The 26,393-nt window shown below is 51.3% G+C and overlaps 2 protein-coding genes across 8 annotated transcripts in view; both read left to right on the top strand.

The window, feature by feature from the left end:
* The first annotated feature begins 1,790 nt into the window (after positions 1 to 1,790).
* Positions 1,791 to 7,481, top strand: RHEBL1 (RHEB like 1). The gene is made up of 8 exons (XM_012441249.2): positions 1,791 to 2,036; positions 2,646 to 2,717; positions 4,811 to 4,878; positions 5,144 to 5,226; positions 5,312 to 5,368; positions 5,568 to 5,615; positions 6,737 to 6,818; positions 6,976 to 7,481. The coding sequence occupies exons 1-8, from the start codon at positions 1,985 to 1,987 to the stop codon at positions 7,063 to 7,065; spliced, it is 552 nt and encodes a 183-aa protein (XP_012296672.1). The 5' UTR covers positions 1,791 to 1,984; the 3' UTR covers positions 7,066 to 7,481.
* A 5,461-nt stretch (positions 7,482 to 12,942) lies between these two features.
* Positions 12,943 to 26,393, top strand: part of KMT2D (lysine methyltransferase 2D) — a 41,521-nt gene continuing 28,070 nt past the window's right edge. For 4 of the 7 annotated variants that reach the window (XM_012441328.3, XM_012441329.3, XM_012441331.3 and 1 more), the window contains exons 1-15: positions 12,943 to 13,220; positions 17,435 to 17,520; positions 17,771 to 17,897; positions 18,050 to 18,273; positions 18,385 to 18,494; positions 18,684 to 18,846; positions 19,183 to 19,348; positions 19,503 to 19,617; positions 19,732 to 19,889; positions 20,095 to 20,240; positions 20,379 to 21,998; positions 22,090 to 23,198; positions 23,684 to 23,797; positions 24,132 to 24,242; positions 24,854 to 24,958. In XM_012441328.3, the coding sequence (XP_012296751.2) occupies positions 17,472 to 17,520; positions 17,771 to 17,897; positions 18,050 to 18,273; positions 18,385 to 18,494; positions 18,684 to 18,846; positions 19,183 to 19,348; positions 19,503 to 19,617; positions 19,732 to 19,889; positions 20,095 to 20,240; positions 20,379 to 21,998; positions 22,090 to 23,198; positions 23,684 to 23,797; positions 24,132 to 24,242; positions 24,854 to 24,958 (4,317 nt within the window). In that variant the 5' untranslated portion in view covers positions 12,943 to 13,220; positions 17,435 to 17,471. Of the gene's footprint in view, positions 13,221 to 13,944; positions 17,521 to 17,770; positions 17,898 to 18,049; positions 18,274 to 18,384; positions 18,495 to 18,683; positions 18,847 to 19,182; positions 19,349 to 19,502; positions 19,618 to 19,731; positions 19,890 to 20,094; positions 20,241 to 20,378; positions 21,999 to 22,089; positions 23,199 to 23,683; positions 23,798 to 24,131; positions 24,243 to 24,853; positions 24,959 to 26,393 lie in introns of those variants that run through there. The other 3 variants (XM_012441327.3, XM_012441330.3, XM_021665972.2) reach the window with 3 other exon arrangements.

Raw genomic sequence — 26,393 nt, 5'->3', positions numbered from 1 at the left:
GACGGAGTGAGACTCTGTCTAAAAAAAAAAAAAGAAAGATCTCATTTTTCTTTTTTTTGGAGACAGAGTCTCGCTCTGTTGCCCAGGCTGGAGTGCAGTGGCATGATCTTGGCTCACTGCAGCCTCTGTCTCCCAGGTTCAGGTGATTCTCCTGCCTCAGCCTCCTGAATAGCTGAGACTACAGGTGTGCACCACCACGCCTGGCTAATTTTTGTATTTTTAGTAGAGACGGGGTTTTACCATGTTGGCCAGACTGGTCTCTAACTCCTGATCTCAGGTGTCCAGCCTGCCTCAGCCTCCCAAAGTGCCAGGATTACAGGTGTAAGCCACCATGCCCAGCCTCTTTTTTTTTTTTTTTTAAATACAGGGTCTCTGTTCCCTAGGCTGGAAGACAGTGGCATAAACATGGCTCATTGCAGCCTTGTCCTTCTTGGACTCAGGTGATCCTTTCACTTCAGCCTTCCAAGTAGCTGGGACTACAGGCACATGCTACTATGCCTGCCTACTTTTCTTTTTCTTTTCTGTATTTTTTATAGAGATAGGGTTTTGCCATGTTGCCTACCTAGGCTGGTCTCGAATTCCTGAGCTGAAGCAATTCACCCACCTGGCCTCCCAAAGTCCTGGGATTACAGGCCTGAGCCACCACGTCAGGCCAAAACATTAATTTCTAATCACTTTGTTTTTGCCTTCCTTTACTATAGACATTGGAAAAGAAAATGCTAAAATTTCCAAGTTCCCTTACAACTACAGATGGCTATATAAAACACACCATCTTTTATAGCACTTAACACTATCTGATATTTCCTGTTTTTTTTTTTTTTCTTTTTTTTTTTTTGGTGAATCGGAGTCTCACTTTGTCACCCAGGCTAGAGTGCAATGGCGCCATCTCAGCTCACTGCAACCTCCGCCTCCCGGGTTCAAGCAATTCTCCTGCCTCAGTCTCCCGAGTAGCTGGGATTACAGGGGCCCACCACCAAGCCTGGCTATTTTTGTATTTTTAGTAGAGACGGGGTTTCACCATGTTGGCCAGGCTGGTCTCTTGGCCAGGCTAGTCTTGAACTCTTGATCTCGTGATACGCCCGCCTCAGCCTTCAAAAGTGCTGGGATTGCAGGCGTTAGCCACCGCGCCCGGCGTATTTCCTTGTTATATGTTTGTTTCTCCCTTCATAAGAGCAGACACATTGTCTGTCATGTCCACGTTCTGTCCCCAAAGCTGAAGCAATGCCTGAAACTTGTGGTATATGCTCAATATTTGTTGAAAAATGAATGTTTGAGGATCATGATGATGAAGAAACCTCAGACTACTTGATCATAAATTCTAGCAATTTCTGCAAGAACAAGAATTGCAGTTTGAAATTAGATGCTGCGAGACTGGAAACCTGATAGGTTTGGGGCGAAGGCTGGCGGAAGCAGAGGGAATATATTGGAACTTGGGCCTTTTTCTCCCTATCTAAGGACCCCAGAGACCATGCAAAGGGGAAGGCTGGAATCTTTTGACCAGAAACCACAACGGGTATTTTCCATCTATAAGTATTCGCAGCCACTTTAGCTAGGCTGCAAATGCGCAAGCAACTCTAGGACCCCGGGTTCCTTTCCGTTTCTTTATGAATGAACCGGCTCCAATCTGCGCACGCGCAGCTCCCAGTTCTCCCGCTCCACGTGAGGCCCACCCTTGCCTCCTGCTGGCGGCACCGCCCTTACCCTTTCTAATGGGCCAATGGCGAGCGGCCTGGGGGGCGGAGCCCGGCGCGGCGCGGCACAGTAGTTCCCCTGGCGCCCGGCTCCCTCGCGTTAGACGTGCTGTGTTGTGATCACGTGGGCAGCTCCGGGCGCGGCGCTTGTTTTGGTTTCCCTCTAACTTGCCCACGGCAGCTTCGGAGTGAGCGACTTTCCTGCACTGGTTGCCGCGCCTGCCCACACCCTGACCTCGTCTTCGGGCTCTCTCAGCCCGCAGTTTCGGAAGCCCCTGGGGCGGGCTCCTGCCATGCCGCTGGTCCGCTACAGGAAGGTGGTCATCCTCGGATACCGCTCTGTAGGTGAGTCTCCGCCCTGCAGAGCTCGGACGCGCAGCAGCTTTTTAGCCAGAAGAAGCGCACTGTCGCGGGAACGCGACCCAGCGAGGAATGGTGACAGCTCAAGGATGGGGTTGTAGAGGAAGGATTGGAAGAGTGAAGAAATAAAGGCTAGTGGTGTCTGGAGGCTGCAGGAAGCGGGAGCACTTAAGGGTTAATGCGGACTCAGCTGCGGGAATCTCAGAGTTGTCCCAGCGTTACTTTGGGGATAGGGGTGGGATCACAATTTGAAAACCGGTACGCGGTCTCCGTGGACATCAGATAACCGCAGATGTCCTGGGGCAGGGGGGACTTGATCCTAGGGAATCTTGGATCCTCCTGCGGGTGGGATGGGGTGAGGAAGGCGGCGGGAAAGGCTTCCTGCAGTGCTTCTGAATGCATCCGGTAGCCAATGTCAGGAGACCCCGGGCGAAAAGAGGGTGAGGGTAGACCAAGAGATAGCATTGCTTGAGGCACTCACAGACTGTGGTGCTAATTTGGGGTCCCCTTTGGTCCTGGGCCACAGTCCGAAAGGACAGAGGATGTGAATGTGGATGGATGATTTGGATACAACTGCCACACTGCTCCCCACAGGGAAGACATCTCTGGCACATCAATTTGTGGAAGGCGAGTTCGTGGAAGGCTACGATCCTACAGTGGAGAATAGTGAGTAGACTTCTCCACTAGTGTGCTGGAGATGAGACCCGGAGGGCTTGGGTACCCCACCCAACTCCATAATGTATTTCTCTGGTGCCAAGGGGCTGATTTATTTAGATTAGATCTAATTTTTTCTTTAGCAATCTTGTTCCATGGATGGCTAGAGTATGGATTTTGCAAGATACTGAGTCTGGGATAGTTTAGATGTAGACATTAAGAACCTTAACTTGTCTTTGCAGTTACCTGGATAACTCCTTGGAGCTGATCTATGTCACCCCCAGGGTTAAGATGTAAAGGGAGGCCCGGTGCAGTAGCTTACACCTGTATCCCAGCACTTTGGGAGGCAGAGGGGGGTGGATCACTTGAGATCAGGATTTCGAGACCAGCTTGACCAACACGGTGAAACCTCATCTCTACTAAAAATACCAAAATAAACTGGTCATGGTGGTGCACCCCTGTAATCCCAGCTACTCAGGAGGCTGAGGCAGGAGAATTGCTTGAACCCAGGAGGCAAAGGTTGCAGTGAGCCAAGATTGTGCCACTGCACACCAGCTTGGGTGTCAAAAACAAAAAAAAGGCAGGCTCGGTGGCTCATACCTGTAATCCCAGCACTTTGGGAGGCCAAAGTGGGTGGATCACCAGAGGTCAAGAGTTCGAGACCAGCCTGGCCAACATGGTGAAACTCTGTCTCTACTAAAAATACAAAAAATTAGCTGGGCGTGGTAGCACACACCTGTAATCCCACCTACTGAGGAGGCTGAGGCAGGAGAATCGCTTGAACCCAGGAGGCAAGGTTGCAGTGAGCCCAGATCACGCCATTGCACTCCAGCCTGGGCAACAAGAGCGAAACTCTGTCTTAAAAAAAGAAAAGAAAGAAAATGTAAGGGGGAAGGGAGTGGGAAGGATAAAGATAATTTGATCAATGAGCATAAATATACAGTTTGATAGAAGAAATAAGACAGTATTAGATCAGTAGGGTGACTATAGTTTACAATAAGCTATTTTACATTTCGAAATAGCTAGAAGAGAAGAATTCAAGTGGTTCTAGCATAAAGACAAGACATATTTAGGGTGATGAATATTCCAGATATACTTATTTGATCTTTACAAATTATGTGAATGTAGGCTGGGTGCGGTGGCTCATGTCTGTAATCCCAGCACTTTGGGAGGCTGAGGCAGGCAGATCACAAGGTCAAGAGATTGAGACCATCCTGGCCAACATGATGAAACACCGTCTCTACTAAAAATACAAAAAATTAGCTGGGCATGGTGGCACATACCTGTAATCCCAGATACTTGGGAGGCTGAGGCAGGAGAATCGCTTGAACCTGGGAGGCAGAGGTTGCAGTGAGCCAAGATTGCACCACTACACTCCAGCCTGGCAACAGAGCGGGACTCCTCAAAAACAACACAACAACAAAAGAAAACAAATTATGTGAATGTATTAAATTATCACATGTACCCCGAAACTTGGTACATCTATTTTTTATCAATAAAGCAAAAGAATATACTTTATTTTTCTTTTCTTTTCGAGATAGGAGTCTTGCTTGGTCACCCAGGCTGGAGTGCAGTGCCACAATTTAAGCTTACTGCAACCTCAGCCTCCCAGGTTCAAATAGTTCTCGTGCCTCAGCCTCCTGAGTAGCTGGGACTACAGGCATGCACCACCATGCCCAACTAATTTTTTGTATTTTTAGTGGAGATGGGGTTTCGCCATGCTGGCCAGGCTGGTCTCCAACTCCTGGTCTTAAGTGATCCACCCGCTTTGGCCTCCCAAAGTGCTGGGATTACAGGTGTGAGTCCCCACACCTGATCAAGAATCTACTTTAAAAAATGCTGCCAAAAAAAAGAAGGTAAGGAGACAGGCAGGTGCAGAGGTACACACCTATAGTTCCAACTACTTGAGAGGCTGAGGTCAGAGGATTGCTTGAGCCCAGGAGTTCCAGGCTATAAGGTGCTAAGAGTGCACCTGTGAATAGCTAGTGCTATACAGCCTGGGTAACATAGCAACACCCCATCTCTAAAATAAAAAAAAAATATATGGGGACATACATCACTGTCCCTATAAGGCACCTCACAATCAAGTTTTCTTTTCTTTTCAGCTTACAGCAAGATAGTGACTCTTGGCAAAGATGAGTTTCACCTACACCTGGTGGACACAGCAGGGCAGGTACCAGTTGGGGTATAGTATCCAAATGTGGCAGTTCAGCCCTCACAGATGAAGGCTGGTAGTCTTTGTGGCTCATCTGTAAAGTAGTATTGAAAGCATTTTACCTGCTAACAGTGTGCAGTGCTCATTGGAGCTGCTCCATGAATATTTGTTGAAGTGACTATAGTAGGGAGTGCCCCAGGGAGGGTCATGTGGATGTTGTCCCATCAACCTTTGCCATTTGAGTGGTTTGGATCTAGGTAGTGATGTTTCCATTTCTTGCCAGGATGAGTACAGCATTCTGCCCTATTCATTCATCATTGGGGTCCATGGTTATGTGCTCGTGTATTCTGTCACCTCTCTGCATAGGTAAGTGACCAAGGTTTGAGTGGGGGACTTGGGAGGACCTGAGAACTGTCTCATAAATTTATAGCTCCAATTCTTGTGTTTAAAGCTTCCAAGTCATTGAGAGTCTGTACCAAAAGCTACATGAAGGCCATGGGAAAACCCGGTAAGTGGCCCTGGGGGATAGAGACATAGTGTGGGCATGAGGGAGTGGGAGAGAGCAGCGGGGAGAATTGTCCAAGTTGAGAGGAGGCTGGGATATAGATCTGGCCTGGTGTGATGATGAGTTGTCCAGCCTTGACGTAAGGAGCTGGGGAATGTGGGGAATGAGAGGGGATTCTGTAGTAACTGCTATTTCCTCACAGGGTGCCAGTGGTTCTAGTTGGGAACAAGGCAGATCTCTCTCCAGAGAGGTATGTAAATCTCTGCTACTCAGGGCAAAAGGAAATGAGCTGGACTAGGAATCAGTCAGGCTCTCATTCTGGCTCTGCCACTGACTCAAGTCATTTCACCTCTCTGTCTCTAACTCGAAGCTTAAGGAAGATAACACTTCTATCTTAAAAGCCACAATTTCATATTTCAAGACTCAGTCCTAGATTCACCCATTGTCACTCATTGTTCCTTTTTTTCTTTTTTTTTGAGACGGAGTCTTGCTCTGTTGCCCAGGCTGGAGTTCAGTGGGACGATCTCGGCTCACTGCAACCTCCGCCTCCTAGGTTCAAGAGATTCTCCTGCCTCAGTTCCCCAAGTAGCTGGTATTACAGGCACCTGCCACCATGCCTGGCTAATTTTTGTATTTTTAGTAGAGATGGGGTTTCACTATGCTGGCCAGGCTTGTCTCAAACTCCTGACCTCAGACCATCCTCCTGCCTCGGCCTCCCAAAGTGCTGGGATTACAGGTGTGAGCCATTGCGCCTGGCCTTCTTTGTTTACCTATATTTTCTCCTTCCACAGCCTTACTCCTAAAACTTGGAGAAATGGCATGGGTCAGAGGAAGTCTTTTTTTTCTGTTTTTTTTTTTGAGATAGAGTCTTGCTCTGTCGCCCAGGCTGGAGTGCAATGGTGCGATCTCAGCTCACTGCAACCTCCGCCTCCCAGGTTCAAGCTATTCTCCTGCCTCAGCCTCCGAGTAGCTGGGATTACAGGCGCATACCATCATGCCTGGCTAATTTTTGTATTTTAGTAGAGATGGGGTTTCACCATATTGGCCAGGCTGTTCTCGAACTCCTGACCTTGTGATCTGCTTGCCTTGGCCTCCTAAAATGCTGGGATTATAGGCGTGAGCCACTGCTCCTGGCCTTTTTTTTCCCCCTCTTGTAAAAACTTTCATTTTCTTTTTAATAGAGATGGTGTTTCACTATGTTGCCCAGGCTGGTCTTGAACTCCTGAGCTCAAGTGATTCACTGCCTAGGCCTCCCAAAGTGCTGCATTACAGGCATGAGCCACTGTGCCTGTCCAGGAAGTCTTGACTCTGAAGATTTTTCAGAGCACTTGCTGACATTTCTCCATCTTTATGTCCCAAATTTGCTTCCAGAGAGGTACAGGCAGTTGAAGGGAAGAAGCTGGCAGAGTCCTGGGGTGCGACATTTATGGAGTCATCTGCTCGAGAGAATCAGGTGCTGGGCCTGAAGACTAGAAGGGTGGTGGTGATAGCTGTGTTTTCCTTATTGTACTGCTTGGTGGTGGGAATGTTGGGGGAATGGGGCTTTCACTCCAGAGCTGGGTGGTATTGACACTGAACTAAATTTTGCCCTGAATCCTCTCCCCTTGTAGCTGACTCAAGGCATCTTCACTAAAGTCATCCAGGAGATTGCCCGTGTGGAGAATTCCTATGGGCAAGAGCGTCGCTGCCATCTCATGTGAGCGCTCGGGTGTGGGGTAACTGCCTTGTTTCTGCCCCTGGTACTTGCCATGTTCCAGTGGGGCAGATCCTCAGGACTTCATGGGTATGTTTGCCAGCTGTGTTCCTGGCCCCTGGGCACACAGTGTGGCATCCTCATGTTTGCACACTTTCCCCAGGCTCCAGTGGCCTGGATGTCAATGTTTACAAAGGGGCAAGGACATCTCATGGACACTGGCCCTCTAGCCCTCTGTTTTTGCTAGATGAATTCTGTTATAACCTATGAGGTTAGAATATGAGTCCTGGGCATTATTTATCCAGGACCCATCCTCTTGGGTGGGTTTTGGGTGTTGGCTTGGTAAGGGGAGCTGGGGACTACTGAAATAGAGCTGACTCCCTGGGGTGACAATGTATACATGCAAATAAACTGAGAAATCTTTTGTTGTTGACTTCTTTTTTTTTTTTTTTTTTGTGAGATGGAGTTTCACTCTGTTGCCCAGCCTGGAGTGGTGCAGTGCCATGATCTCGGCTCACTGCAACCTCTGCATCCCAGGTTCAAGCAGTTCTTCTGTCTCAGTCTCCTGAGTAGCTAGGATTACAGGCGTCCACTACCACATCTGGATAATTTTTGTATTTTTTAGTAGAGATGGGGTGTCACCATGTTGGCCAGGATTGTCTCGAACTCCTGACCTGAAGTGATCTGCCCACTTTGGCCTTCCAAAGTTCTGGGATTACAGGCGTGAGCCACCACACCCAGCCTTATTGTTGACTTCTGTGTATCTAGGTAGAGCTCAGAGCCAATATCTCCTTTTCCAAGGAGTGATGGCTGTGGTATTTGGTGGGGAATGTTTCCTCCTACCTTGTTCCTATTCCTTATTCCTCACTTATTAAGGACCATTATCCTAAAATTACTACTTGCCTTTCCCACTTTTCTATTCCACTGGGTTCCTCATATACTGAGTCCCTATTGGCTGCCACTCCCATCCAAGTTTGTAGCCTTTGAAGATCCCCTTAATTACAGAAACAACACCCTCTAGTGGCCAGCTGCAACATGCTGCCCTAGCTGTCTTCCTGGGGCCTTGGCATTTACCATTCCTAATGATGTAAGAATTGAGAAGGAGCGTTGAGGCAGAGACTAAAGTGTTGTGATTTGACTTCCCAGGAGTGTTGAGTAAAGTAAGAAATAATGCCGCCTGGGCACGGTGGCTCATGCCTGTAATCCCAGCACTTTGGTAGGCTGAGGTGGGTGGATCATGAGGACAGGAGATTGAGACCATCCTGGCTAACATGGTGAAACCCAGTCTGTACTAAAAATACAAAAAAAAGTTAGCCGGGCATGGTGACACGCAACTACCTACTCAGGAGGCAGAGGTTGCAGTGAGCTGAGGTCGAGCCACTGCACTCCAGCCTGGGCAACAGAGTGAGAATCTGTCTCAAAAAAAAGAAAAGAAAAGAAATAATGCCTCTGGGGCATATTAGTACCCCTGTGCTCCATGTCCCCATGCCTTTCATTGAAATGGCCGTTCTTTGCTCTTTTCTTTTTTTTTTAGAGATGGGGTTTCACCATGTTGACCAGGATGGTCTCAGTCTCTTGACCTCGTGATCCACCCGCCTCGGCCTCCCAAAGTGCTGGGATTACAGGCGTGAGCCACCGCGCCCGGCCTCTTTGCTCTTTTCATACCTTTAATCTTATGCTACTTTTCACACTTTTGGTGTTGTGCTACTGCTTTTTAGGTGTCAAAAGCTATTGCTTCTGCTTTTATGGACCTACCGCCTCAGTAGGATTGGTATTTCAGCTAGGAAAGTTTGATCCTGTTTGCCTCCACTTTTCTTGATCCCCACCCTTCTACCAGCCTCAGAGCCTAACTAGTCTAATAGCTCCTCCAAGGACATATAAGGGTTATTTGAATGGTAGGTACAGGGAAGGTACAGACCTCTTCTGACAACTGGGGGAGGCGAGGTACCCTGTCAGTGTACTTACTTGGGAAGGATGATCAAAACCTAGGTGTGATTTTTAGCTGTGACTTTGTCAATGCCTGGCTCCAGGCTTACAGTTGGGGATATGGCTTGTCATGCTGATTTTCAAAAGCTGCTTTTGCTTTTCTGATTCAGAATCTAAAAAGAAATAAGGGCTGCTAGAAGAAACATACTCTAAACAACAATCTCACTGGCTTAGGAGGTTCTTCTGGGAGGTCACCACCCTCTCTCCTTATATTAAAATTAAGTCCTTTTGCACATCTGACCTGGGATACTCATTACAGGGGCCTACCTTCCTGCTGCCATTTTCATGAGGTCTAGGGTAGACTTACCTAAAGTTTTCTAGAAGTTTATCAATAAGTAATCTCAAGGCCTGGGGTCAGTAGTGATAGCAGTTAATAGCTCCTCCACTTAGCTGTGTGGCCTTGGCCAGTCACTTAACCTCTCAGAGCCTCCATTTCCCATTTATGAAGTAAGGCTAAGTGTGCTTTATAGAATTGAGGTGAAAATTTAATGAGGTAATATATGTAAAGCTTACTACAGTTCTTCACATATAATAGTCCTAAGAAATAGTGGGTGGTGGCTGGGTGCAGTGGCTCATGCCTGTAATCCCAGCACTTTGGGAGACCAAGGTGGGTGGATCACCCAAGGTCAGGAGTTCGAGATCAGTCTGGTCAACATGGTGAAACCCCATCTCTACTAAAAATACAAAATTAGCCAGGCACAGTGGCATGCGCCTGTAATCCTAGCTACTCGAGAGGCTAAGGCAAGAGAATTGCTTGAACCTGGGAGGTGGAGGTTGCAGTGAGCCAAGATCGCGCTATTTCACTCCAGCCTGGGGGACAACAAGAGTGAAACTCCATCTCAAAAAAACCAAAAAACAAAAAAACAACAAAAAAAATGAAATAGTGGGTGGCTATCTGTGTTATTACTGGAGGTCTTTCTGGTAAGGGTCTGCCTCTCCCTCCCTCTAGGTGTAAAGCTGGGAGGGGCCTTCCATTTTCCAACTTCTGTCTCTTGGTTAACTTACTCTATTGTAACCAAAACAGGTATGGGGTCACTGCTGAAGTCTTTTTGCTCAAATAGGCATGAATGGTCAGTGCAGAAAACATGATGGGCATGTGTGGCTTGAAGAGGACAAACCTGATCCTGTTCCCTCCTATGACTCTAGTCAGTAGGGATTAAGGTCTCCTGCACTGTTGAATATAAAAGCATCAAGTCACATGTGGCTATTTAATTCCATTCAAATAAAAAGTTAATTTTCTGACTGGGCTCGGTGGCTTACGCCTTTAATCCTAGCACTTTGGGAGGTTGAGGCAGGTGGATCACCTGAGATCTGGAGTTCGAGACTAGCCTGTCCAACATGGTGAAACCCCATCTCTACTAAAAATACAAAAAATTAGCTGGGCATGGTGGTGGGTGTCTGTAATCCCAGCTACTTGTGAGGCTGAGGCAGGAGAATCGCTTAAACCCAGGGGCAGAGGTTGCAGTGAGCTGAGATGGCACCATTGCACCCTAGCCTGGGCAACAAGAGCAAAACTCTGTCTTAAAAAACAACAACAAAAAATACAAAGTTCCCTACTTATACCACCTGCATTTCAAAGTGCTCCAGAGCTACATGTGGCTAACGGCTACCATATTAGATAGTAGATTTAGTCAATTTCCATCACTGTAGAAAAGTTCTGTTGGACAGGATTGTAAACCCTTTCCCCACAAAGCTGGCCTTGAGTCGAATCTGCTTGCCTCTTTCTCCACATCTTTTAAAACATGTATCATTATTTGTAATCCTAGGAAAAACATGGCCTTTGGTTTGAATAATGGCTCAACTTCTCACTAGATGTAGTTCTGTGGGCAATCTTACCTATTGTGGCCCCAATCTTCATCTGTAATATGGAGATAATTCCATGTTACTCATAATGAAGGTGAGGAATAACTAAGAATATATAAAGTATCTGGGGCCAGGCGCGGTGGCTCACGCCTGTAATCCCAGCACTTTGGGAGGCCGAGGCGGGTGGATCACGAGGTCAAGAGACCGAGACCATCCTGGTCAACATGGTGAAACCCCGTCTCTACTAAAAATGCAAAAAATTAGCTGGGCATGGTAGCGCGTGCCTGTAATCCCAGCTACTCAGGAGGCTGAGGCAGGAGAATTGCCTGAACCCAGGAGGCGGAGGTAACAAGAGCGAAACTCCGTCTCAAAATAATAACAATAATAATAATAAATAAAGTATCTGGACATAGTTAATTTGTCTCCTTTTGTCCACCCCATGTGTGCAGTTGATGCCCAAGAGGCATTCCAATCCTTTCTCATCCAGACTTAATGGGGGGGCGGGCTGCCTGCAGAGTATGTTTTGGGATCTTGTCCAGAACAGTATTGTGGCCAGGTAGCGGCGAGGCTACCTCAGCTTACTAAAAAAGGGACATGGGTCATGAAGATCTGGAAGGACTGGAGGTGGAGGTGGGGGCACCCTGAAAAGAGAGGCTCTACATTTATATTTCGATGGGGAGGTGTGTGTGGTGACTGTGTGGGCACCGACAGTCCTTCCTCACACGGGGGGTTGGAGTCAGAAGGAACGACTAGGGACTCATCCGGTTTTCTTCGGGCCCCCAAACGTGGCAAGAACCCACCCTCTGCAGCGCCAGGCGCCGTGCCTCACTTTCTCCATTTGCGGACTCCAGTTCCCAGGATGCTGAGCAGCAGCCAATCTCCTGGCTCTTCTTCCATCCCCCTCCCGGGAAAGATTGCCCCTGGCCAAAGCAAGGGGGCAGTTGGAGTTTCAGGGACCAATGACTGCAAGGGTATGGAATTAGAAAGAGGCCGGAGTCCTAGTTTCACCGCCCGGACGGTAAATGAGGCGGCTCCAGGGCCGGGGCAGAGGGGAGGGGGTCTTCGTTCCCACGTGTCTGCCCGGCGGCCGGCCCGGCGCGGTCGGGGTTAACCTGGGGCGGAAGGATCCCGCAGCGTGTGCGTAGAACTGCAAAGTCACAGCCTTTCCTCCGAGAGGGCGGGATCCCTCCGCCGCTCCGCTCCAACACAAAATAGGGCCGCCTCTTCTCCTTTCTCCCCGTCTCGAGTGGGGCGCCCCGGGCGAAAGGCCCCCTCGGATCTCGCGCCGGAGGCTTCACGAATCTCCACGACCGCTGCCCAGCTTTCGGGCCAGGAAATAGCCCCTTCGCAGGAACCACCCTACCGGCCGAACAGGAGGCGGAGGGGGGGAGGCGGAGCGGCGCCGCGCTGCACTACTTTCCTCTCCGGTTGCAAATGGCTGCCTCGTTCCCCACTTTCCGCTCAGTTTCCTGACCCCCCGGTGCCGGGAGCCGGGGTTGGGCCATGCACCTCTAAGCCCCCCGCGATCACAGCCAGTCGGGGGTCGAGGGGGTGCCACCGACCAGAGTCGGCCAGGCCGGGGGCGGGGCAGCTCCCGAGGCCAGAGGGGAAGGGAGGCGAGCGCAGGGCCTGGAGCGGCCGGAGGGGAGCAGGCAGAGGGCTCGCACCGCCCGCCCCTTCCTCTTCCTCGCCCACCTAGCCTCCTCCCTTCCCCGGGGGGAGCAGAAGGTGGGGGGCTCGAAGCGGCCGAGGGTGAGCGCTCGGGGTCGAGAAGCCCGGCGCTGGGTGTGTGTCAGGTTCAGCCCCGCGGCCCCGCCGGCCCCGCGTCGCCGTAGCTCGCGCGGCCCCGGGGCGCCGGCCGGGGCGGGGAGAGGGGCTCGGCGCTCCTGCGAGGGTCTCACGTTCCATCCGGGCCAGGCGCGGGGCGGCGCGGCATTCCTTCCGGGCTGCTGGGGAGGCGCCTCGACGTTCCATCTGGAGAGCCTCGACGTTCCGCCCGAGCCCGGCGCGGGCGGCCGGGGCGCTGGCCGGGCCCTAGGACTGAGAGGCCGCCCGGCGACGCGGATGCGGAGCCTGCTCGCCCAAGATCAAAGCCACCGGTGCTCTCTTTGTGTCCGCTCGGGATTCGCCGCTCTGGGGCTGTCCATGGAAACCTAAACTGCTGGAAGCTGAGGCAGAGAACCCCCTCTTTGGCTTCTTGCTGTTTTTTGTTGGGGGAGGGTGGCCACTCCGACCTGGATTTACCGTTCTTGGCCCCCCTAAGCCCCCCCGTGCGGGGGGCGGCTGTGATCGCGCTGGCGGTTGGAGGTCGGGGAGCGGCCCGGGCTCTGGCCATGTTCTCGGATGAGGATTTCTGGATCGCCCTGTGAAGAGGTAGGTGAAGTCCGCCCGGCCAGGGCCCAGAAAGGGTTGGACTGGGGGCATAGCCAGATGGACTATCTTAGCCGGAGCTGGCCTTTAGGTTGGAGAAGGGGATGCCAGAACTGGGGAGGGTTTCTTTGGCAGGGTCTGTCAAGGGAACCTGAGCTAGTCACCAGGGCAGAACTGAGGCCTGGTGTCTTCGGGTGTGCCTCTTTAAAGAGTGGGGGTTCAGGGAACCACGGGAGTTTGGGAACCTGGCCAGATAGCCTCTCCTCCTGTTTATTTTCGTATTGGGGGAACTCAACTAAACTAGGACCCAGGCCCTGATGCCAGCACCAATCCCAGGCTGCGGCTTCTCCCCGCTGGGTTCCTTGTGGGCCTTGGGACAGAGCAACTTGGGGTGGTGGGGGAGGGTGCCACTGCCAGGTCAGACTTATGCCAGTTGGACTTTAAGGTTGTTCCTACCGAGTTGGGCACGCAAAACAGTCCCTGGAAAACTCAAGGAACCCTAGATCCTTCACCAGGCCTTGTTTCACTAGGCAAAGGGAGAGTGTGTGGAAACCGACTAGTTGTCATGAAGGGGGTGGCTGGGGCAAGAAGGAGGCGGGGCTGGGGCCAGCTCTGGCCCTGCTGTTCAACTTTAAACTACCCCTGCCTGGCAAAGTGACCCTAGTGAGGCCTAGTGCTGTCTTAGCCTGCTTTGCCTCCCCTCCTCTTGGGATGGATCTAATCTCCAGAGGATTATAGAGGAGGCCGTTGAGATTTTCTCCCTGCGAATGTAGGCTGCAAAAAATGGCTTTTGTCTCTTGCTTTCTCCCGGCCTGGTATGGGGAGCTGGCTGCCCATGAGTCCCTGGCCAGTCCTGCAAGGCCCTCCCAGACTTCTCCAACCCTTTTTTGACCAGGGATTGTTAACTGGTTCTCTGATCCTGTACCAACTGTGCAGAATGGGGTGGCCTGTATCTTTCTGGAGGAGAAATGGCTTGATCAGAGCTCTTTTCTCCTGGAAACCAGTGATTCCACCCCTGGCAGAAGGTATTGGGGAGAAAGGGTGCCTGCAGCTGGAGCCCCAAGCCTCTGGGCCTTGCTTGGGTTTGGGACTGCCCCTCTCACACCTGTCATGTGCCCAGCAGGGATTTGGCTGGTGCGTTTTGCTCCCTCACTCTGCCCCCTCCAACATACATATACTAGATTTGAGTCTGGTATTGGAAAGGAGAAAATAGGCGTTTTCCGTTTTAAAGAGTTTTGAAAGGTGAGAGGTAGCACAGGTGTGGTATAGTGAGGTGAGCTGTCAAGCCTGCTTTCCGCTCCTGCAGTCTATGGAGAGTCCCTCCTGTTTGTCCCCAAACAAGTTCTTTATATAAACTGCACCTTGTTCAGAATGAGCCAGGGACACAGTTCAGAGGGTCTGCACGGCCAGTGTTCCGTTTGGATCCATCTCAGAGGGCTGACCCAAAATGGGGGTGGGAAGAGGTGTGGTTTGAGGCTCAGGCTGGGAACCAGGAAGTCTTGAGTCCTACTGAAGAGCTGTTCATTGAAGGGCCTGCTTCAGCCTTACACCTCTCCAAGCCTCCATTTCCCCCTTGCCTGGGAAAATGGAGTGAAAGCTGTTGGTCTGGGAGGGAGGCAAGAAGGAGAATGGGTTGAGATAAATCCTTGTCCTCCTCTTTGCTGTTTTGGGCCTCTTAGGTATAGGACTGAGGGGTGCCAGCACAGTTTTACTCCCTAGCTCTGCACTTGCTGTCTGGGATCTCTAGTTCTGTAGAGGAAGCCTGGCCAGACACTAGCTGAGTTTAGATCCAGGAAAAAAAATCCTTGGTGTGAATATGTGTCTTTTTACTGGCTGTGAATGATGGGACTGGGGAACCTGGGGTCTTTGTTTAGATATGTTCAGGGGCTTGGGATAACTAGGAATCAGCATTGGGATCCTGGACTGCAGGGATGGGGAAATAGGGACTGAGGGCTCAGGCTTTTTGGAGATGCCCCCTATTTTTGGTCCACTTGCATGACATTCTTCTCTGCTTCTTAATCTTTCATCTTCCATGGCCCCATGAATGGGGCTCTGGCTTTGAAGGACGTTAGTACGCTGTCTGTCAAGGCCAGATGAAGGTGGTTTCTGTACCTTCTTGAGCAGTACCAGCCTTACCAGCCTGAGAGGGCTGCGCTCGGGGGAGGGCTGAGGAATTTGTCCCTCTGGCCTTGTGTGAGGCACCCCTCCTCCTACCCACTGTATTATCATTGTTGCCTTTTAGTTCTTGCTGTTTGTGACTCTTTTGGCTTCAACTTTGAGAGCAGAGTGGGCAGAGGATCTTTGGGGGCATGTAGTGGTACGATATAGTAAGATGCAAACAATTAGAAAACTTTAAGGGCTCCTTGGACCTTCTGGGGTGTGGTCAGGCATTGAATGACTGAATGGAAGAGGAGCATGGCTGCTGCCGTCACCTCCACCTCCCACTTCCCACAAGTAGCTTCTAAAGACTCCTTGAAGTTCTGGAGCAGCTTTTCTGTGAGCCGGCCAGACAACCCACCCTGCTTTCCTTTCAGGTGTGGTTGTGTGGCAGGTTTGGGAAAGAGAGATGACTTGAGAATGGGGATGATGTGTATCAGGTGATGAGTTACTTTATCCAGTAGGTTCTGAAAGTGTTAGGGGAAAAAGTAATTTTCTTTCCTATGACATGTCTCCAGAGGGGCATAGCCAGTATCTGGAAATAAAGGGTGAGTTCCAGGCAGGAGGAGTGATATTGTGGAATTAGGGAATTGATTTACTCATTTGGGGCACCTTTGAGGGTTCCCCCCGTCTCATTTGCCCCAGTCATTCATCCCTAAGTGACTGACTGGGGTATTTGCCTTCCAGCTTGGGAGGAGGGGGTTGTCCTTGCAAAGGTTGGTGTGGTCACTACGGTCAATTGAGAAGAATGGAAAAGGCGAGAGATGAATTTCTCAAACTTTGATTGTTTAGAGTTCTGTTTTAGGGATTTCCCCCACCTCACCACCACTTTCTCTAGGAACACTGTATATTTTCTCTGATTAAGATAAAGGGTCTACACTTCCCACTACAAGCTGCTGGCACCTATTCCTTTCTCCCTCCTTCTATAGGATCCCTTTTCTATTCCTCATGTCTGTAATTCTTTTTCTCCTGCTGTGCTTAATTCCCTCTGAGATCTAGGAAAATAATGCCCAAAGGTGTAAGTCTCAACTTTTTTAGGTATAACTTTAGTTTCATTTGGCTTTGATACAGACACGAATTTCCTAGAAGGGACAAGGGACCGTTATTCCCCACCCCCATGTATGTGTGTGGAAACCCTGCTAAAGGGAAGAGGAAGGAAGCTACTCTGCTCTGCTGTGCTGTGTCCTGCCCTGTTTAGAACTCCTCTGAGTGGCTTTATGCTTCCTGAGACTACAACTCCCAGCATGCTTAGCCTCAGGCCTGGCTACACATGCTCAGTATCTCTCAAGGTCCACTTTTGGTAACTACTAGAGATATCTGAAGAGGAAGGGCAGTTGATGTTGCTAAGGGCAACGACCTGAGACCTTCAGGCTGGTTGAGATCCTGAGCTCAGTTAGGGCAGGGTCCAGGCATTGGTCTGAGCTGGATTTGGGTTGGAAGTGGGTGGAAATTAGGGAGTTTTCTTCTTTTGTGATGGTGATGTCCTCGTAGAAACAAGTGGTGGTGGGGGAGATCCATCCATAGCTAGGCTTTAGTTCCAGTAGTGTGTTCCATCTCTTGCAGTGCCTCAACTCTGCCTCTGGGAGAGGGATTTTCGCTGGACTCAGACTTCCTGGGTCATGACTGCCCCTGGGTTGGCACTGACTGGTCTCTAGAATGATAGCTTACTTGAGACCTGAGGAAAAGTGTGGGGATAGGGCTCACCAGAAGCCAAAAACCCAGAGGCGAGGCAAAGAGCAGTATTAGGTATAAATGGATATGCTTCTAGTTGGATGCTATGGCCCCAGGAACTCTTACAGAGGAGGCTGGAAATGAGAAAGTCAAATGGACCCCCTGACAATCTCTCCAGAGTGTGAAAAGAGGGTATGTGTTTATCTTGGGAGGAAGTAGGCAGTGGGGTACAGGTTAGGGAGAATGACTTTCCTTGTCAGTATTGGAGTTTGTAGTATGGCTTTGCTCTGATATCTGGAGGGCCTGGATGCCTTCTTCCTGGGATTCTGGGAAAAGTGCTTCTTGGGAAGACTTACTAGGCATATAGATCTCTCTCTTGGCACCAACAGGTCTCCCCGAGAGGGCCCTGCCCAGTCGGAGAGAGGGATGGACAGCCAGAAGCTGCCTGGTGAGGATAAAGATTCAGAACCGGCAGGTGAGTAGGACAGATTCTGTGTTTGCTTTTAGATTTCATGGGCAACCTTACAATTCTGGTCCTGGCACAAGGACATGAGCTGAGTCTGTGCAGCAGATAAATAATGAAACAACTTTGTTCTTTGGGACAACAGTTGAAATATCATCACTCTGAGCCACTGAGGGTTTTGGATAATCGTATGCTTCTGGTGAGTGGACTTCGTATTAAATAGGGATGATGGCTGACACATGCTGTTTGTCTATTTATTCAGCTGATGAACCTGCAGCTTCTGAGGACCCAGGTGCCACTGAGTCAGACCTGCCTAACCCACATGTGGGGGAGGTCTCTGTCCCTAGTTCTGGGAGTCCCAGGCTTCAGGACACTCCTCAGGACTGCAGGTAACTTGTTTGAGGGCACATGAAGATTTGATTTGAGAGTCTAGGGCTTTCAAGGAAGAGGATTTAGGAAAATGAGTGTTGGGGAAGCATGGGCATGCCAAATCATAGGGTTGCAGGGGCCTGGCCTGGTACTGATGCTTATGTGTCCACAGTGGGGGTCCAGTGCGGCGTTGTGCTCTCTGTAACTGCGGGGAGCCCAGTCTGCACGGGCAGCGGGAGCTACAGCGCTTTGAGTTGCCATTTGATTGGCCCCGGTGTCCAGTGGTGTCCCCTGGGGGGAGCCCACGGCCCAATGAGGCAGTGCTGCCCAGTGAGGACCTATCACAGATTGGTTTCCCTGAGGGCCTTACACCTGCCCACCTAGGAGAACCTGGAGGTGAGTGAGGGGAAGGGGGCAGGAAATGGGATAAGGGCTGGGTAGTCCTGAGCCAGCCAGCCTCTTTTTGTTAACGCTTTCCTTTCTGTTTACCTCTTCCCACCTGTAAAGGGTCCTGCTGGGCTCACCATTGGTGTGCTGCATGGTCGGCAGGCGTATGGGGGCAGGAGGGCCCACAACTATGTGGTGTGGACAAGGCCATCTTCTCAGGGATCTCACAGGTGGGGCTGGGGCCAGAGGATTGCATAGGTGAAGGGCAGGGCTGCTCTTGCAGAGGATGGACAGGGCTGGTGGGCTTCTGGGAGTCAGGGTGGAATGAGAAGGACCGTGGGTATACTGGGGCAGAGCTAGTGCCTGAACTGTTTCTCTGGAGAGAGCTGGCTGACACTGAGCCTTCTTCACCCTGGCAGCGCTGCTCCCACTGCACCAGGCTCGGTGCCTCCATTCCTTGCCGCTCACCTGGATGTCCACGGCTTTACCACTTCCCCTGCGCGACTGCCAGCGGTTCCTTCCTATCCATGAAAACACTGCAGCTGCTATGCCCAGAGCACAGTGAGGGGGCTGCACACCTGGGTGAGAAGTCCTGACCTTTGGACATAGCGCAAATGAGAGACCAAGTGTGCCTTGGATTTTTGTACTCTGCAGAGCACTAATCAAAGTATAGAATTATATACTGTTGGTCTGCCCCATTAAAATAGTTGTGAACTTTGTGAGCACCAGAGTTTTGCCTGTCTCATTTTCCACTGTGTTTCCAGTGCCTATAACAGTAGCTGGCAGACGTTGGGCAGGCACTCAGTAACTTTGTTATTTGTTCATTCTGTGCCCATGGAGTGCCTGTTGTGTGTACAGCACTGTGCTGAGGCTTACAGGAAATCCATAGCTAACCTGTGCTGTCTCTGTCCCTTGCAGAGGAGGCTCGCTGTGCAGTGTGTGAGGGGCCAGGGGAGTTGTGTGACCTGTTCTTCTGTACCAGCTGTGGGCATCACTATCATGGGGCCTGCCTGGACACTGCTCTGACTGCCCGCAAACGTGCTGGCTGGCAGTGCCCTGAATGTAAAGTGTGCCAAGCCTGCAGGTAGGAATGGAAGGGCAGGAGGGAAGTCTTAGGCACATCACAGGTTAGGGTTGAAAATGAGGGCAGTTGGAGAAGGCCTGTTAACATGAAAACAACAAAAAAGAAAGGAAATGAGGTCAGAGAGGACATTGTCACGTTCCCTGTGTCCCTACAGGAAACCTGGGAATGACTCTAAGATGTTGGTTTGTGAGACGTGTGACAAAGGATACCATACCTTCTGCCTAAAACCACCCATGGAGGAACTGCCTGCTCACTCTTGGAAGTGCAAGGTGAGTGTACCCTGATTCTGCCTCCTACAGCATTCTCTGTCTTAACAAGGCCTGTACTTTCCTTCAGTCTTTGCTGTCTGACCAATGCACGTTTTGCCCACTTCCTTCCCCTAGGCATGCCGAGTGTGCCGGGCCTGTGGGGCAGGCTCGGCAGAACTGAATCCCAACTCGGAGTGGTTTGAGAACTACTCTCTCTGTCACCGCTGTCACAAAGCCCAGGGAGGTCAGCCTCTCAGCTCCATTGCTGAGCAGCATACCCCTGTGTGTAGCAGGTAAGCGGTGTGGACAGGCTGAGAATGGGCTGGCAGATTGAAAGGACAGAGGTTGGCAGGGGCCATGTTAAATCGAGTGGACTTTGAGAGAAGAGCTCCAAGGTGGGCAGTGCCATCCACAGCATTCATGCCTTGCCCCAGTGTGCTCTGTAGGATTTGTTAGCTGGTGAGAGCCACAGTGCCTGCTCCCCTGTACCCTCTGCAGATTTTCACCCCCAGAGCCTGGCGATACCCCCACTGATGAGCCCGATGCTCTGTACGTTGCATGCCAAGGGCAGCCAAAGGGTGGGCACGTGACCTCTATGCAACCCAAGGAACCGGGGCCCCTGCAATGTGAAGCCAAACCACTAGGTGAGTAGGGTTTGAGGGTCCCTGAAATTCATCCCCTTTTATTCTGTGGCAAGAGACAGTTTCTGCATTGCCCCAGACCCTGCACTTTCTGTGGAGTAGATCTGAGCTAGATAGGAGCACTGTGTGTTGTGTCTGCAGGGAGAGCAGGAGTCCAACTTGAGCCCCAGTTGGAGGCCCCCCAAAATGAGGAGATGCCACTGCTGCCCCCACCTGAGGAGTCACCCCTGTCCCCACCACCTGAGGAATCACCTACGTCCCCACCGCCTGAGGCATCACGCCTGTCCCCACCACCTGAGGAATCACCCGCATCCCCGCTTCCTGAGGCATTGCACCTGTCCCGGCCGCCAGAGGAATCGCCCCTCTCTCCGCCGCCTGAGGAGTCTCCTCTGTCTCCCCCACCTGAATCATCACCTTTTTCTCCGCTAGAGGAGTTGCCCTTCTGTCCACCGGAAGAGTCACCCCCATCCCCTGCACTTGAGACACCCCTGTCCCCACCATTTGAGGAATCTCCTTTGTCCCCACCACCTGAGGAATTGCCCACTTCCCCACCACCTGAAGCATCTCGCCTGTCTCCACCACCTGAGGAGTCACCCATGTCCCCTCCACCTGAAGAGTCACCCATGTCTCCACCACCAGAGGCGTCTCGTCTGTTCCCACCATTTGAAGAGTCTCCTCTGTCTCCTCCACCTGAGGAGTCTCCCCTCTCCCCACCACCTGAGGCATCACGCCTGTCCCCACCACCTGAGGACTCACCTATGTCCCCACCACCTGAGGAATCACCTATGTCCCCTCCACCTGAGGTATCGTGCCTGTCTCCCCTGCCTGAGGTGTCACGCCTGTCTCCACCACCTGAGGAATCTCCCTTGTCCCCACCGCCTGAGGAGTCTCCCATGTCCCCTCCACCTGAGGCTTCACGGCTTTCCCCACCACCTGAGGACTCCCCCACATCCCCACCACCTGAAGACTCACCTGCTTCCCCACCACCGGAGGACTCACTCATGTCCCTGCCGCTGGAGGAGTCACCCCTGTCACCGCTACCTGAGGAGCCACATCTCTGTGCCCAGCCTGAGGAGCTGCAACTCTGCCCACCGTCTGAGGAGCCACACCTGTCCCCCCAGCCCGAGGAGCCCCATCTATCTCCACAGCCTGAGGAGCTGCACCTGTCCCCCCAGCCTGAGGAGCCACAGCTATCTCCACAGCCTGAGGAGCCACACCTGTCCCCCCAGCCTGCGGAGCCGCATCTATCTCCACAGCCTGAGGAGCCACACCTGTCCCCCCAGCCTGAGGAGCCACGCCTGTCCCCCCGGCCCGAGGAGCCACACTTATCTCCCCAGCCTGAGGGTCCACATCTGTCCCCTCAGCCTGAGGAATTACACTTGTCCCCCCAGACTGAGGAGCCGCACCTGTCTCCTGTGCCTGAGGAGCCATGCTCATCTCCCCAGCCTGAGGAATTGCACCCGTCCTCCCAGTCTGAGGAACCACACCTGTCCCCCCAGCCTGAGGAACTGCACCTGTCTCTTCAACCTGAGGAGCCACCCCTGTCGCCTCGGCCTGAAGAGCCCCCTGAGGAGCCAGGCCAATGCCCTGTACCTGAGGAGTTGCCCTTGTTCCCTCCACCTGAGGAGCCACCCTTATCTCCCTTGCTTGGAGAGCCGGCCCTGTCTGAACCTGGGGAACCACCTCTGTCCCCTCTGCCTGAGGAGCTGCCCTTGTCCCCGTCTGGGGAGCCATCCTTGTCGCCTCAGCTGATGCCACCAGGTAAGGGGATGTTAGTACTCTCTTACTCTGGGACAGCCGTAACTCTTCATGGCATGTCTAATCTAAGAGCCCCCCTTTTTTTCTCTTCCAGATTCCCTTCCTCCTCCGCTCTCACCCATTATCACAGCTGTGGCCCCACCAGCCCTGTCTCCTTTGAGGGAATTAGAGTACCCCTTTGGTGCCAAAGGGGACAGTTACCCTGAGTCACCCTTGGCTGCCCCCATCCTGGAGACACCTATCAGCCCTCCACCAGAAGCTATCTGCACTGACCCTGAGCCTGTCCCCCCTATGATCCTTCCCCCATCTCCAGGCTCCCCAATGGGACCGGCTTCTCTCATCCTGATAGAGCCCCTTCCCCCTCAGTGTTCACCACTCCTTCAGCATTCCCTGCCTCCTCAAAACTCCCCTCCTTCCCAGTGCTCCCCTCCTGCCCTGCCACTGTCTGTTCCCTCCCCGTTGAGTCCCATAGGGAAGGCAGTGGGGGTCTCAGATGAGGCTGAGTCACATGAAATGGATACTGAGAAAGTTCCAGAACCTGAATGCCCAGCCTTGGAACCCAGTGCCACCAGTCCCCTCCCTTCCCCAATGGGCGACCTTTCCTGTCCCGCTCCCAGCCCTGCCCCAGCCCTGGATGACTTCTCTGGCCTAGGGGAAGACATAGCCCCTCTGGATGGGATTGATGCTCCAGGTTCACAGCCAGAGGCTGGACAGACGCCTGGCAGTTTGGCTAGTGAACTTAAAGGCTCCCCTGTGCTCCCTGACCCCGAGGAGCTGGCCCCTGTGACCCCTATGGAGGTCTACCCCGAATGCAAGCAGGCAGCAGGGCAGGGCTCACCATGTGAAGAACAAGAAGAGCCACGTGCATCGGTGGCCCCCACACCACCCACTCTCATCAAATCCGACATCGTTAATGAGATCTCTAATCTGAGCCAGGGCGATGCCAGTGCCAGTTTTCCTGGTTCAGAGCCCCTCCTGGGCTCTCCTGACCCAGAGGGGGGTGGCTCCCTGTCCATGGAGCTGGGGGTCTCTACGGATGTTAGTCCAGCCCGAGATGAAGGCTCCCTACGGCTCTGTACGGACTCACTGCCAGAGACTGATGACTCACTATTGTGTGATGCCGGGACAGCTATCAGCGGAGGCAAAGCTGATGGGGAGAAGGGGCGGCGGCGCAGCTCCCCAGCCCGTTCCCGCATCAAACAGGTGAGGGGCTGTCTAGCTGCTGGATGTGATCAGCGCTAGGCCACTGTTAGAGGTACTAGTCCTGTGTCACTGATAGCTTCTCACCTTGCTTTTTGAATCCTAGACTTGGAAATCCTTTATTCCAATTATTTTATTAAGGAGAATAATAATATATAGAAGGGATAAATAACTTGCCCAGATTCATGGTTACTCAGTAATAGAATCGGGACTAGAAATTTGCTTCTTTTAAGCCACTGTTTTTTCTCCTTGTCCATGTCAGCCATTCTTGGGAGGGGAAGAATGAGTTTGGGCTAGAGCTATGTGCTTGTTAATATCTGGGAGCTTGGCCTTTTCCCCTGCCCTGAGTGGGACTCCTGGGCATTTGTCACTTGTTCCGTTTTTACTCTGTTTTACTGTGTCCATTTGTCACTTGTTCCATCTAAGCGTGTAAGCCCAACACACTAGCCCTTGACATGCTCCTGTCATTGCTCCCTTCTTTCACTCAGGGTCGCAGCAGTAGTTTCCCAGGAAGACGCCGGCCTCGTGGAGGAGCCCATGGAGGACGTGGTAGAGGACGGGCCCGGCTAAAGTCAACTGCTTCTTCCATTGAGACTCTGGTAGTAAGGAGAGGCCTCCTATTCCTCCCATCCCCCAAGCATGCTTTAGCACCGTCTGAGTCCTGTCAGTCCCTTGCATGCTTGCCTACCTGCCTGCTTGTCTGGGACCTGTCTGGCTATGTTTGTGTTCCTCTCCACTTGGCTCCCAGGTTTTTCTGAAATCTCTGCTATCAGGCTGACGCCCAGTTTGGGAGCTGGGGTGTTCTGTCTCTTTTTCCTGGCTTTTGGCCTTCATCTTAGCCAGGGGTTCACACCCTTTTCCCCCAACACCAAAGAGGAAAATAGCTTGGTGGGGGCAGATTTATCTGCCTCACTTCTACAACTCTCTGCCCATAAGGTTGCTGATATTGATAGCTCTCCCAGTAAGGAGGAGGAGGAGGAAGATGATGACACCATGCAGAATACCGTGGTTCTCTTCTCCAACACAGACAAATTCGTCCTAATGCAGGTACCATACAGTCAGACCTGGCACACTGAACGTTATGGCCAGGACAAAGCCATAATGCTGTGTATGTGTGTGTTTTGGTGAGAGGATAGATGGGGAAAACTGGGGACCTACTTCTGGGGATACTCAGCTAATGAGAAAACAGACCATGAATTCTAATCATGTTGTTTATTTTTCCATCCATCACATTTCTCTTGAGTGCTTCCTCTGAGCTTGGCACTAAGCTAGGAGCTAGAGAAATAACAGTGAAAAGGTCTTTGCCCTATTGAAGTTTATAGCTTAGGGAGCTTGTATGTGTCCTCACTTGAAAAATCTTCAAGCTGATAGAATTTTGTCACATATGTGATTCTCACCTGACCAATCTTTACCCCATCTTATCCTTTAATTTCTTCTTGCCTTTGCCCATGTCAGGCTTTACAAATTCAAGTGACCTGATTAGGTGAGTTAGGCATCCTAGGAAAGAGCAGGGTTCCTTAGTAGCTTACAGTGTCCTAATGCTGTGGGATGGGGTTCTTGACTCTCTGGTCTCAAATCAGTGTTGTAGTGTCATAGTAGGCTGAATCTGAGTGGGATAGGGAGATACTGGACATTCCAGTTTCTTTGTGTTTCCCCAGGACATGTGTGTGGTATGTGGCAGCTTTGGCCGGGGTGCAGAGGGCCACCTCCTTGCGTGTTCGCAGTGCTCTCAGTGCTATCACCCTTACTGTGTCAACAGCAAGGTGAGTTCAGGGCCCAAGAGGTATAGGCTGGGGAATAGGGTCAGTTATTTCTTACCCTAGTTCCTTGTCTGGCCATACCACCTCTTAAAGCAACCATTGGTCATGGATATTGTTCATTAATCGCTGGTGGTTATCAAACTTTTCTTGGGGAAGAGTACTTTGGAACTCACGGTAGATTTTATAGTTTCTTTGTGGTAGACCCCGACTTGCTGATATAATTCAGTCCATTGTAAAAAATAAAACAACTTGGCTGTGAGTGGTGACTCACGCCTACAATCACAGTACTTTGGGAGGCTAAGGTGGGAGGATTGCTTGAGTTCAGGAGTTTAAGACTAGCCTGGACAACATAGACTGCACCTCTACTAACAACCATTAGAAATTAGCCAGGCATGGGAGTGCGTGCCTGTAGTCCCAGCACTCAGGAGGCTGAGGTGGGAGGACTGCTTTAGCCCAGGAGATTAAAGCTATAGTGAGCTGTGATAACTCCACTGCACTTTAACCTGGGTGATAGAGCAAGACTCAGTCTCAAAAAAAAAAAAAAATTTATATATATTTATGTATATATATTTTTTGAGACATTGCCTTTTTTTTTGTCATTCACATATATATATATGAGATAACTTTACTAGCAAAAACATGATATATTTTGGAGATAAAATGTCAAATTATAAGTACATGTTCACAAAGAGAAAGCAGTGTTTTTGACATACGCATGATCAGTTATTTTGGGGTTTTCATTAATATTTATGACTTGTCTATTGCTAATATTTACTAACTAGCAGCAATAGTGAGTTGTAAATGTTCAAGAATAATTGGGGGAAGCCCGGCCTGGTGGACACGCCTGTAATCCCAGCACTTTGGGAGGCCTAGGCAGGCAGATCACCTGAGGTCGGGAGTTCAAGACCAGCATGGCGAAACCCTGTCTCTACTAAAAATACAAAATTAGCCAGGTGTGGTGGTGTGCGCCTGTAATCCCAGGTACTCAGGAGGCCGAGGTAGGAGAATTGCTGGAACCCGGGAGGCAGAGGTTGCAGTGAGCTGAGATTGCACCACTGCACTCCAGCCTGGGCGATGGAGTGAGATCCATCTCAAAAAAAGAAAAAGAAAAATTGGGAGACCTAATTCTGTCTACAGTCTCTTTTGAGGGGCTTGGCTAGTGGAAAGATTGCTATTCCATTCATAATGAGGCAGTGGCTGTTGCAACTCTTCTCCGATCAGCAGAGATCGTTGGGAGCCTAAGTTTAGAGCCATTATTTTGGGGATGAGGGTGCTCTGCATAAGTCTCCCTGTGCTCAACTGGAGGCCTGGTCTCTGCACTGGAGTTGTTCCAGCCTTACCCTTAGAAGTCCCACCTCCTAGACTGGACGCTGTGGTACATGCATGTAATCCCAGCACTTCAGGAGGCTGAGGTGGGTGGATCATCTGAGGTCAGGAG

Source organism: Aotus nancymaae, unplaced genomic scaffold (assembly GCF_030222135.1).
Source record: "Aotus nancymaae isolate 86718 unplaced genomic scaffold, 86718_ANA_hifiasm-v0.15.2.pri h1tg000016l, whole genome shotgun sequence".
Classification (NCBI taxonomy): domain Eukaryota; kingdom Metazoa; phylum Chordata; class Mammalia; order Primates; family Aotidae; genus Aotus; species Aotus nancymaae.
This window is presented reverse-complemented; position numbering and strand designations above follow the sequence as displayed.